The 13,224-nt window shown below is 35.9% G+C and overlaps 2 protein-coding genes across 2 annotated transcripts in view; both read right to left on the reverse strand.

The window, feature by feature from the left end:
* zgc:92275 (cholesterol 7-desaturase nvd) lies at window positions 1–3,391 on the reverse strand (the record flags this gene model as incomplete). Its single annotated transcript, XM_052587641.1, is given in 10 exon segments — window positions 1–80; window positions 304–464; window positions 1,443–1,528; window positions 1,531–1,569; window positions 2,511–2,661; window positions 2,743–2,836; window positions 2,839–2,907; window positions 2,984–3,006; window positions 3,008–3,194; window positions 3,328–3,391. Coding segments are annotated over 10 exon segments (954 nt in total), but the record flags the coding sequence as incomplete, so codon positions are not given.
* Window positions 3,392–7,731: 4,340 nt separating this feature from the next.
* The window catches only part of cel.2 (carboxyl ester lipase, tandem duplicate 2), a 6,752-nt gene continuing 1,259 nt past the window's right edge, over window positions 7,732–13,224 (reverse strand). Inside the window, exons 3-11 of the mRNA XM_052588277.1 lie at window positions 13,201–13,224; window positions 12,608–12,805; window positions 11,840–11,970; window positions 11,597–11,704; window positions 11,157–11,271; window positions 10,715–10,901; window positions 9,365–9,568; window positions 9,079–9,276; window positions 7,732–8,012 (exon numbers count right to left, since the gene is read on the reverse strand). The exon at window positions 13,201–13,224 is cut by the window's right edge and continues 96 nt beyond it. Of these exons, the coding sequence (XP_052444237.1) occupies window positions 7,829–8,012; window positions 9,079–9,276; window positions 9,365–9,568; window positions 10,715–10,901; window positions 11,157–11,271; window positions 11,597–11,704; window positions 11,840–11,970; window positions 12,608–12,805; window positions 13,201–13,224 (1,349 nt within the window). The 3' untranslated portion in view covers window positions 7,732–7,828. The remainder of the gene's footprint in view (window positions 8,013–9,078; window positions 9,277–9,364; window positions 9,569–10,714; window positions 10,902–11,156; window positions 11,272–11,596; window positions 11,705–11,839; window positions 11,971–12,607; window positions 12,806–13,200) is intronic.

Raw genomic sequence — 13,224 nt, forward strand, 5'->3', positions numbered from 1 at the left:
AATTCCAATGTAGATGTATGTCTTGTTGTTCCAGATCATCACATCTTGTTCGAACTGTAACAGCAAAACCATCAGTTAAGCTCCCATATGCATCCTTTGGCAGGGTTATTGTAACTAAACAGAACAGCTTCTTTAAAATAAACACTGATACTTAACTATAAATAGTTTCTGTTAATCAAAGATCTGTTCATCAATGAGATATCATATCATAAAAAAATAAGCTTTATCATCACAGGAGTAAATTACATTTTAAAATATTGTACATTCAAATAGAGAAGATATTTTAAATTGTAATAATATTACACAAAATTTGCGATCAAATAAATGGGATGTTGCTCTGGTAGAAGATGGTGTGTGATACACACTGCAGTAAAGGCTCGACTGGGGTAAAGCAGTGCATGATCACACCCCGACCTAGAAAACTGTGTTCAAAAAGTCATAAAATCATAAAACAGATTCTGCCTCTCAAGGCCTCAGCACTTTTTTTAACTACAACTAAAAGTGAAGATCCAAGTGCAGCCTTAAATTACAACTGCTTTTAGACATACGGTCAGGATAATTCACCATCACTATGGTGACAACGCAGTTCCTTTTCAGACAACACAAAAAGAAAAATGTTGCACAACTGACCATGAGGGAAAATTATGGCATTGAGAGAAAAAAGAAAGAAGGCTACACTTCACTATAGGGCTCTATACGTATGTTAACATTAGTTAATGCACCAAAGTAACAAAAACTACAAATAATGTACTAAAAATAAATGTATTTATTAATACATTTTAAATATATAAAAAAGGACATTTTTAATATTTCAGTTCAAATAAATTACGATTAGGGTAATATAATAAAAACAAATATTAAACAATAAAACATAGGATATTTATAAATGAAAAAACAATAAAATAAATAATAAATTAATGTATTTTAATTATAAATGAGATAAAAAGTCATACAAATAAAAATAAAAAAACATTTAAGACTTTTTTTTGCAAATTCATTGAAAAAGTGAAAAGCTTAAAAAAATTTTGCAGCACAAAATCCAAATAATCTACCCATAACATGATTCCCGAAGCAAAGAATCTGTATTTAGTGCAGCCACACTTCACACAAGAAAAGCATCTCATTTGTAAATCAGACACATCCTACGGCATCCAACACAGTCACGCACACACACACACACACACACACACACACACACACACACACACACACACACACACACACACACACACACACACACACACATTTAATTTACATAAAAGCATGCTCTGTATGCACTTGACTAACTGCTTAAAATACAGAGAACGACCCTTAGAACACAGAGATCAAGACACGCTGTTGTGTGCAATATCATTCATGACTTGTTTTCCATTCTGCTAATCACAGTCAGTCTCCAGGCGTTTGTCTCAGTCTGCACAGCTCACTCACGCTCTCTAGCTGACGGTCCAGTCATTACCCGTCTGGCCAGGACATCCAAATCAAGAAGAGGCCAGTAACGTCCGAACACAGTGAGAGCGTGTTCCACCAAAACATCTGTGAACAGTGCTCAGGTTTCCACTCCACCTGGAATCACATCAGGTCATTCAGGTTTTGAACTACATGAAGGTGAGTAAATAATCACAGAATATTCATTTTTGGGTGAACGTCATTCTATTTAATAATTAACAGAATATTTTTGAAAACACTTAAGTCCACTCTGACATTTAAAGTACTTATTTCACATGCAAACGTTTGCCAATTATAACAAGATATTTACATAATCATATTTTTTCTTAGAGATACAGTGACAAAAGCGGTTGTTGGACAATGTTTTAAGCCAGTTATTGATAAAAGAAATATTGAATAACGATATAAAAGGTATTATATAAATAAAATACTACAAATATGTAGTTATGAGGCTTTAACGCCAATTCAACACACATACACAGTGTTATTCATATTAAATCTACTATGTATCCTCGTTTTTTGTGACAAAGACATAAAATCTGTTGACCAAGATTATTAATGTTAACTGAAACTAAAATTAAAATTAAAACCATGTTTGTTACTTGAAACAAAATGAACATGAACTGAATTATAATAAATATAAATAAATGAATCTAATATTTCAGCTAGTTGCTAAGGCAACATTTTCTCATTTTCATGAGGGCCTAACTGGATTTCTTCTTTATGAGCGTTTCCATAGAAATAATAATTTTCTGAGTCCATGATTGTGAACAGTTCAGAGTATAATAAAGTTGCCAATTACAGTTATTATGACTCAGTGTAAACATAGCATAGGAAGTACTAAAGTAACTAAAACTACTAAATACTATATAGAACTAGAAAATAAAAAAAATGACAAAAACAAAATTGCTAATATATATATATATATATATATATATATATATATATATAAAAATATAATCTAATTAAATTTTTTACTAAAAACAATAATAATAATAATATGTCAGTAAGACTAAAATAACACTGCTGTTGACATTTCTCCTTGGGATGAATGTTTGTGAGGAATCATGCCGTATAAACTCCCAGGTCTTGCTGTTAGTATAGCACAGATTATCAAAACTGACGATACCTGGAGTGTGCAAATGAGCCAAGTGTGCAATGTCTGCTGCATTCTCTGGAATCTCCTGAGAAAAGACATAAACAAATTTAAAATGACTGTTAGAAACATATTCACTGAGAAATTTAAAATGCATCGCTCACATACAAGCTGAGTTACAAATATTCTGTCTGCCCTACATGTGTGCATTAATCAAATGTTCGGTATGGCCGCGGTACACCCATTCCCTGTGTGTAATCTCGCTCTGTTCTGGAACTCTCCAGCTGGGCTCCGGTGAAACCACACCAGAACCTGCCGGTTGATCTCACAGCTGGGCCAACACAGCACCTTTGCAAACTCAGGCACTAAAAACATCCAAAAAATGTCATATACTATACAATAATGATTAAATAATTAAATAATTAAATATTGATCTCTCACCTTTATCTGCATATAGAATCTTGACATTTTCCATCAGCCCCACGGAACTGCTGCCCATGCAAGGGGCATTCAATGCATCCCCCTACAACTCGCCCACCCACACCCAGGTTGGTGTCTAAGTGGGGGCGGTAAGTATCCACCACATAGGCCTTGCCATCCTGTCCACGGACACTGCCACCTGCTGTCCTGGATGAAAATGTTATTTTGCTTTAAAGGGGTCATCAGATGCAAATTCACTTTTACATGGCGTCTGAACATAAATTTGTTGGCAATGCATGTACACAACCACCCTATAATGATAAAAATCTACCCAGTATTTTTTTTAAATCTCCCAAAATAATAACCCCTTTCTCGGATCACAGATTCTGGTCTGATGTAGGACGTCACACAGGACAAGGCCGCTCCCATGATTGTTGACTGACACTGGCGTTTTAGCACAGACCCACCCTGATTGAGCTGTCAGCAGTACGCCATTTACTCCCGATTGTCTAAAGGCGTTTACGTTCGCGCAAATCTTCCATGATCCAGCTTCACCTCCAGAAGAAAGCGAGTATACGTTTTTTTGTATTTTTTTATTTTTAATGAATCTTTGCAAATCACCCTTCCTAATAATGTGGTAGCTAGCAAGTTCCGCGGCCTACAGTTTACAGTCTCATGAGAACGGCTTTTCAACTTATGGAGGAGAGGGGGGCGGGGTGAGCATAGCTCATTAGCATTTAAAGGGACATGCACAGAAATGGCTCGCTTTGAACAGAGCTGTTTTTGACAAGGTTACAAGGGTGTTGTTTTACACTACCACCGGAAAAATTTTAACCAAAGTATGTTGTTGACTTTTCATGAAGGCCCTAAAAAATCATTACAGCTTGTGGAATATGGGCATCTGATGTATCCTTTAACAATAAAATAGCGTAAAATAGGTATTACTGGCCAAAAAAAAAAAAAATAAATAGACAAAAGAATAAATAAATAACCTCGCTAGCATACTCTCTCTAGTAGTGTTATGGATGTTCAATTCATATGCAGAAATGAGGTAAGAGCTGTAAATTAGATTTTATGTCACATCATTGAGCATGTGTTACACAGTTTGCTATGACATCTCAACCTATATCATTAGTCAAATTGAAAAGTTAATAATTATTTCAAAACAAACAGTCAAGTATGTCAGTTAATAATTAGGCTTATTGTGTTATATAACTGGGAATAGGCGTAACACATTCATGAATGTAAAGTCCTGATTTGCACACTCATTCTCTCTCTCTCTCTCCTCGGGTCTACAGCTACAGGAACCAAAAACTTTTTTTGGTTTTATTTGCCTGCAATGCAGAGCCCATGAAAAAAAAGCAACATTTCAATGACAGAGAAAAAGCAGTGGAATCCAACAAACATTAAGGCAATAGCAAACAGTATGAAATAAATCTGTAATTTATTCTGCACAGCAAGTACAAACAACAAGAAATAGCCATGAAGTGGTCATATCCAGTACATTTCAGATTATGTATAAATAGGGAAAGAGAGGAGTGTGTTTCAGCTGCATGAGCATATCAGGTATCATGTTTGTTATCTGAAATGATTCCTATGAGGCATCGAGTCGATAGCCCATTTAACTAAGGTTTTATGAAGTGCACATCAGTGCACTGTAGCAGTGACTGCATGCAATTAAATGCTGTGCCCTTTCAGATCACTTAAGGAAACTCCATTTAGCTGTCTCACTGCTTCAAGATGCTGTTTTTTAGTCTCTGAGTTTGTGATGGAGAAGCATCTAGAGGGCATCAACCATGGGTCATACCATTCTATTAAATCTGTGTATGTGGAAACAATCTTTTGAAAATTCTTCTTGAAAGTTTCAGTTTATTAATGTGAAAAAATGTTTTAATGTAAATCTAAACAAGCTGTATTCCAAATTTGAGGTTGATATTGCAATAAAATAAAATAAAATTCAATATGATTTTAGGCTGAAACAAATATTTAATGGCTACATGATTCTGGAGTCGGGTTGATAGTCCTCAGTTCTTCTGGACACCAGGGAAGCTGGCAAAGACGGTAGTCCAGTAGTAAACCAAACGCATTCTCTGCTCATCTGCTTCACGCTGTTTGATTTCATGTTGTTGTTGATTTCCACATACTGATGGCCATTGCTGGCAAACTCAGGCCAGGTTACAGGAACACTGGATTCACCCTTATTAGGGTCACAGTGAAGGAGAAAAGAAGACAACCAATGAGGGAAGTTAGAAATGACATACAGCTATCATCATTCAAAAAAGTACTATTTCAATGCTGTTACACTCTCAAAACTTTACAATCTATTACAAAAAACTCAATAGTTATGAGAACTAATGCGAAGTTTCTCAGAAGAATGCAAAATCATTCTTATATAATTCTTCTGGAATATATATTTTCGGGGGGAGGGGGGGGGGTGCATTAGGACTGCCTATGCATAGGGCCAGGGATCTTGTGCAGCGCCTCTGGCTTCAAGTGTGCCATTGAAGGAAGTTTCCACTTTTATAAACAATCCAAATCATATCTCTCTTAGAAGGTGTGCCAAAACCGTATCTTCAAAGTACACAGTCCCTGTATTAACTGGACAACATGAGTGCAGTGGCGCTAAACTCTCATGGAATATCTGGGTGGTGTTCATTTGAAGTTTTTTGTAATCTCAACGATGCACCTTTTTACATTACAGGGAAATATTTATGAATGGTAAAAATATTTGTGCCATTTGAAAGGAAATCAATTCACCATCTGCCGAAACGAGAAGTTGTCACACTTATTTGTTGGATTCATTTCTAAAATTCAGTTTCAGTACATCTGGGTATCCCCCTCGGAACAGCGTGTCTGATGGATCTTAGAAGAGCTTGATGAATGTGACGGTGAGAGCATCAGTGAATTCCCCATGGCACCTTTGATGTCACACAACAGACCTAAACTTTGACAGTCAATGTTCTCCATTAGACCTATCTATACAGTATTGTTCAAAATAATAGCAGTACAATGTGACTAACCAGAATAATCAAGGTTTTTCGTATATTTTTTTATTGCTACGTGGCAAACAAGTTACCAGTAGGTTCAGTAGATTCTCAGAAAACAAATGAGACCCAGCATTCATGATATGCACGCTCTTAAGGCTGTGCAATTGGGCAATTAGTTGAATTAGTTGAAAGGGGTGTGTTCAAAAAAATAGCAGTGTGGCATTCAATCACTGAGGTCATCAATTTTGTGAAGAAACAGGTGTGAATCAGGTGGCCCCTATTTAAGGATGAAGCCAACACTTGTTGAACATGCATTTGAAAGCTGAGGAAAATGGGTCGTTCAAGACATTGTTCAGAAGAACAGCGTACTTTGATTAAAAAGTTGATTAGAGAGGGGAAAACCTATAAAGAGGTGCAAAAAATGATAGGCTGTTCAGCTAAAATCATCTCCAATGCCTTAAAATGGAGAGCAAAACCAGAGAGACGTGGAAGAAAACGGAAGACAACCATCAAAATGGATAGAAGAATAACCAGAATGGCAAAGGCTCAGCCAATGATCACCTCCAGGATGATCAAAGACAGTCTGGAGTTACCTGTAAGTACTGTGACAGTTAGAAGACGTCTGTGTGAAGCTAATCTATTTTCAAGAATCCCCCGCAAAGTCCCTCTGTTAAAAAAAAGGCATGTGCAGAAGAGGTTACAATTTGCCAAAGAACACATCAACTGGCCTAAAGAGAAATGGAGGAACATTTTGTTGACTGATGAGAGTAAAATTGTTCTTTTTGGGTCCAAGGGCCACAGGCAGTTTGTGAGACGACCCCCAAACTCTGAATTCAAGCCACAGTACACAGTGAAGACAGTGAAGCATGGAGGTGCAAGCATCATGATATGGGCATGTTTCTCCTACTATGGTGTTGGGCCTATTTATCATACCAGGGATCATGGATCAGTTTGCATATGTTAAAATACTTGAAGAGGTCATGTTGTCCTATGCTGAAGAGGACATGCCCTTGAAATGGTTGTTTCAACAAGACAATGACCCAAAACACACTAGTAAACGGGCAAAGTCTTGGTTCCAAACCAACAAAATTAATGTTATGGAGTGGCCAGCCCAATCTCCAGACCTTAATCCAATTGAGAACTTGTGGGGTGATATCAAAAATGCTGTTTCTGAAGCAAAACCAAGAAATGTGAATGAATTGTGGAATGTTGTTAAAGAATCATGGAGTGGAATAACAGCTGAGAGGTGCCACAAGTTGGTTGACTCCATGCCACACAGATGTCAAGCAGTTTTAAAAAACTGTGGTCATACAACTAAATATTAGTTTAGTGATTCACAGGATTGCTAAATCCCAGAAAAAAAAAATGTTTGTACAAAATAGTTTTGAGTTTGTACAGTCAAAGGTAGACACTGCTATTTTTTTGAACACACCCCTTTCAACTAATTGCCCAATTGCACAGCCTTAAGAGCGTGCATATCATGAATGCTGGGTCTTGTTTGTTTTCTGACAATCTACTGAACCTACTGGTAACTTGTTTGCCACGTAGCAATAAAAAATATACTAAAAACCTTGATTATTCTGGTTAGTCACATTGTACTGCTATTATTTTGAACAATACTGTATATGCATAATAACCAAATAGATCAAGGCCCATCATTGATATCAAAAGCCAATCATAACAAATTCATAATTGATGTAATGCTTTTTTGTATTTTCTGTAAACATTCTCTCAGTTTATTGGAGCACTCTCATGGCAAGATAATACATAAAACATGACAGCTTGTTTAGATCATTGTATATTTTGTTTATTGCATGAATCTCAGAATCATATTCCCTGCTAAAACAGCTACATGATTCTGGAGTCGGGTTGATAGTCCTCAGTTCTTCTGGACACCAGGGAAGCTGGCAAAGACGGTAGTCCAGTAGTAAACCAAACGCGTTCTCAACATCTGCTTCACGCTGTTTGAGTTCATGTTGTTGTTGATTTCCACATACTGATGGCCATTGCTGGCAAACTCAGGCCAGGTGACAGGAACACTGGACTCACCCTTATTAGGGTCACTGTGAAGGAGAAAAGATGACATAAAGTTAGGTTAAAAATTACATATACGGTCACTATAGTTAACTAAAATGAAAACAACAAAAAAAAATGATACTTGAAAGAGAATGAATGTTAAAGAAATAGTTCACCAAAAACCATTCAAGTTGTTGATGAGTTTGTTTCTTCATCAGAATGGATTTGGAGAAATTTAGCATCACATCACTTGCACACCAATGGTTACTTCTGGCCAACATACCATTCAGCAATCTATAATAATGCTTTCTACTGTGAAAAAGGTATTGTCATTGTTTTATTGCTTATTTCTCTCCTCATTCAGAAAAGCATTATGTATAGAGGACTCATATTTTAGCCTGAAGCAATGATTGGAAGTTAAAATGCCCTAATGATGAATTTGTTTCTTATAAACACATAGCTTTTCTTCAGAAGACATTACTTGATGGACTGGAGTCATATGGATTACTTTTTGATACTTCTGATATTTTTATCAGCCGTTTGTACTCTTATTCTGACGGCACCCATTCAATCAGAGGTTCCATTGGTGTAAAAAGTGATGTGATGCTAAATTTCTCCAAATCATCTCATTTACATCTTGAATGGCATGAGGGTGAGTAAATTTAAATTTGTGAGTGAACTATTCCTTTAACTGATATATATATATATATATATATATATATATATATATATATATATATATTTATATATATATTTATATATATATATATATATATATATATATATATTTAAAGTTGTCAACATTTCTAAACTAAAATTGAAAGAAATATAAAAAAATATACAGACCTATTTAAAAGCAATAACTAATAAAAATGAAACAAATACACAACAAAATAACAAAACATAAACTGAAATTAAAATAAAGGCAGAAAATAAAAAAATAGAAAAACTCAATATATACATGTAAAACAAAAACAAATGTAATTGCACAAAAAAAGAGGCATAGTACCATAGTACTCAAATATATAATTTGATTATTACAGATGTTCCTACACATTAAAGCAGAATATGGTGAAGCATTATAATATTGTTAGTATTTTAATATTTAAATACCCAGTTTGAGCAAAATTGGTCCAGTAGGCAATCATATATCTGGCAACGTCACGATGTCGAGGAAAGTAGCCCAGAGGAGTGGCGAAAGGCTTCCCAAACACATACTGAAGGTCATCAGCGTGATCGGCACCCATCCAGAGTGGGTAAATAGGCATACGAGAGGGCTCAGAGAACAGGTAGGAGTAGGTTCGTCCAGATCTAATGGGGAAGCACAGGTTGTTTTTAAGGTTTATACTACTCCGTTTCACTGTAGAGGTCAGTAAATAAGAAGATGATGTCAGCTTACTTGGCATGGTCCGAGTGGAGGTACAGGGCTGCTTGGGTTGGCACCAGGAAGATGTAGTCTGTCTCCATGTCCACAACTGTTTTCTTAATGTCTGAATCACTGGGTTTGCTACCCCAGTTGACTGTGTACTCCTCATAAGTTGCGATACCAGCATTTGTTCCTCTAGATTCAGACAAGGCAACCGAGAGAGCCCTGACTTCCTCCCTGTTAGAAATCAATAGCAGTTTTGTTTACATCATAACCATAAAGGCCCATGTCAGTACCAGTCAAAACGTTTTGGATCGGTATGATGTTTCAAAAAGAAATCAATACTTTTATTCAGCAAGTATGCATAACATTGATCCGAAGTGACAGTAAATACATTTATAAAGACTTTTCGAAGAACAAACCCTGTTCTTTGGAACTTTCTTTACTTTTATTCAGCGAGGGTGCATTCATTATTTTATTTTTAATAAATGCTGTTCTTTTGAAATTCCCCTTTCTGAAAAACATGTTCTTTTGACATTCCTATTCTCAAAACCATTCCATGTTACACAATAATATAAAAAAATTTATTGATTTATTTGATAAATTATATGCAGCCTTGGTGAGTATAATAGACTTCTTTCAAAAACGACAACAAAAAACAGATGACAAGCATTTGATTGAAGTGTATATTAAAAGATGTTTATAAAAAATAGACCAAAAAAATGAAGGCCTTCTGAAGCAAAGCGATGCATTTGTGTTAGAAAAATATTAATATTTTTATACACTGTAATCTCTAGCTTCCACTAATTGTTGTACGCACGTTCACTAGAGAGTGGCATTCTAGCTTCAGAAGGCCTTTATTAATAACTCCCCGAGCTGTGTGGAGTGATTTTAATGATGGATGGGTGCACTGTTTTGGGCTTCAGAATCCTGATCACCATTCATTGCCATTATAAAGTATGGAAGAGCCAGGACATATTTTTTTAAAATATTACTCTGTTTGTATTCATCTGAAATAAGAAAGTCATATGCACCTAGGATGGCTTGAGGGCGAGGAAATCATTGGGTTGTTTTTATTTTTGGGTGAACTATCCCTTGAAATGTTTTACTGTTTTTTTTTTCTTTTCATTCAAAAAATTAAAGTCACAGTTTACAGACATAAAGCATATGTTAAAAAAACACTGAGTAAATATATTGTGGCCTAGACTGTCTGTATAGGTCTGCTTAAACTTTTCATGTCAATAGTACACTAGCATATAGATGCTTCAACGCTAGCAGATGTAAACAAAAGCCATAAAACACGCTTTCTGATTTTATGGGGTCTTTAAAAATTCAACAACAAAAAAAAAGATTCCAGATGAGTCTTTAATGTAGCACACTTACACAGGGGTGGACACCAGTGCGTTGTTGATCGAGGGGATGTCAAGGGTGGCAAAGATGTGGCCGTCCATGTCATTGACTCCAGCGATGTAATCAATGTCAGCAGCATTCCCGAAAAGTGTATCAGGTTCGGCGGGGAGGAAATCACCATCAATTACCGGTGACAGAGCCAGATTGTGTACAATTGGATCTGGAAAAAAATTTGACTTTGAATTGCATTTACTGTGGTTTTGTGCCAGTTATTGTAGATAACTAAGACTAAAGCAAAAAAAAAAAGTTTCATTACTTGAAATAACATAATATGATTAGACTTTGATATTGATATCGTACATATTGAAGGGATAGTTCACACAAAAGTGAAAATGCTATAATTAATTTTAATTTTGTTTGAACTAAGCATGTAAAGGACCTAAAATGCACATGCAGCCACTCTAAATTTTCTTACGAGAAGCAGATGTACTGAATTTCACATTCCCAGCAAGAGTCACAGTCTTAGGATCTGTCCTCCTCAGACAAGCCACCATCCCGCTATCAGTAGGACACCCAACCTTTCTTGCAATCTAAAGGTGCACAAAAAAGAATCGATATAGGCTTAATTAAATAACTGTATGAATTGTAGAAGCAAACCAAGTTGTGATATCTATACATTAATTATTAACCAACAAAAAACATTCAAATGTCAGTCTGTATGAGAAACAGAACAGATGACTTCACTAAGTAAACACTAACAGGTGTACACTAAAGTATTTTGGAAAAGGCTGGGAATGAGAGTAAACAAACCCCATAGAATTTTGCGACCACTTTATATCAGATGCTAGTACTGTACAGTGTGTACTTCTGTTTTTGTACTTGGCAATGTGAGACATCCATGGAGGTGAAGCTCACCTCTTCAGCATACTGTCGTGGATTTCTATTGACAGCCCAGGGACAGAGAGCAACACCACTCTGTGAGATAGCTCTGCGGATCAGGCCCTTGTTTTTAGGGGAAAGAATCTGTGCAGGATAGGACACACACAGAGATTAGAAACTATATTACTGAGAACATGCTCACTCTGCAGCCATAACAACACGCAAAAACTAAGATTATTCAAATGTAATACATAAGCATGCAAGTAAAAAAACCAGCACCTGGAAGTTGACGCTGGCTCCCCCTGCTGACTCCCCAAAGATGGTGATGTTGTCTGGATTGCCACCAAAATTCCTGATGTTTCTGTGTACCCAAGCGATAGCAGCATGCTGATCCCACAGACCATAGTTTCCTATCGAGCAGGACATGCTCAGGTCATCATTTAAATACTACAATCAATCAATCCATACAGTATATACAATGAGATACAGTTGGTTCCAAAAGTCTGAGCTTCTATCCAGTAAAAGTTCTTCCAGTAATGTTAATTTTTTCAAAACGTTCATTTAAAGTTATGGGAAGGTTAGCTTGTGTGGTGGAATTAATATGAGGAAGCAGAAAAACATTCAGTGCTTTTGTTAAGATTTTCTGTAAAATGCAATACCTGAACAATAAGATTGGAGGAAAAATTAGTTTCAATATTTTGCGTTCTCTAGCAAACCTATTGTGTTTCCTGACAAACTTAAGCTATATTACCAAGCATTTAACTATTTCCCATCACCATATGTGCCTTGTTTTACACAAATTTTTTCCCATATATATATATATATATTTATTTTTTTTTTTTTTGCATTCCCCTGAGAAACTCACAAATCATTTGACTTCTTTGCAAAGTTTCTCCAGGAAATGTAAAAACTTTTTAAGAGTGAGAGTGAATTAAAATGTTTCTTAGGGAACACAAAAGCATTAACGTAATTTTTCATCTTTTTCCCTCCTGTGATTTATTATACTTGTAGAGCTCTTATTCACATAACATCTTTTTTGTTTCTTACCAGGTGCGTCAGCATCTCCGCTGCTGAGGAATCCGAGAGATCCGACACGGTAGTTGAATGTCACCACGATGACATTTCCTCTGTCTGCGATCTCCTGTCCGTCGTACAGGTAGTTGTCCAAGAAGTTTGCACCCTGACCACCACCAAGCAAGAAGCCCCCACCATAGATGAACACCATAACAGGCAGATTTGTAGACACTGCAAAGGAGAAGGTGTCAATCACACAGGGTAATATTTATAAATAAATCAGGGCTAGTTCATCCATCAAACTCCAAAATTCTCCCTTCAAACACAACACTGTCAAATGACATTGGACCCAATTGACTTTAACTGTATGGACAAAAAAACTAAACAAAAAAACAACAACAACAACAAAAAAAAAAAATTGTATATATATATATATATATATATATATATATATTTTTTTTTTTTTTTTTTTTTTTTTTAATTTTTTGTCTTGTTTTGTTCCTCAGAAATTTGGAATGGTGTAAGAGCGAGTAAATAATTACAGGATTGTGATTTTCGAGTGAACTTTACTTAACCTTTAACTTACTTTTAGTGTTGTCTTGTGATTTAGAACAAGTTTGGATTACCAGTGTTGCCCTGAGGAACCCAGA

This window comes from Carassius gibelio, chromosome B21, assembly GCF_023724105.1.
Source record: "Carassius gibelio isolate Cgi1373 ecotype wild population from Czech Republic chromosome B21, carGib1.2-hapl.c, whole genome shotgun sequence".
Classification (NCBI taxonomy): Eukaryota; Metazoa; Chordata; class Actinopteri; order Cypriniformes; family Cyprinidae; genus Carassius; species Carassius gibelio.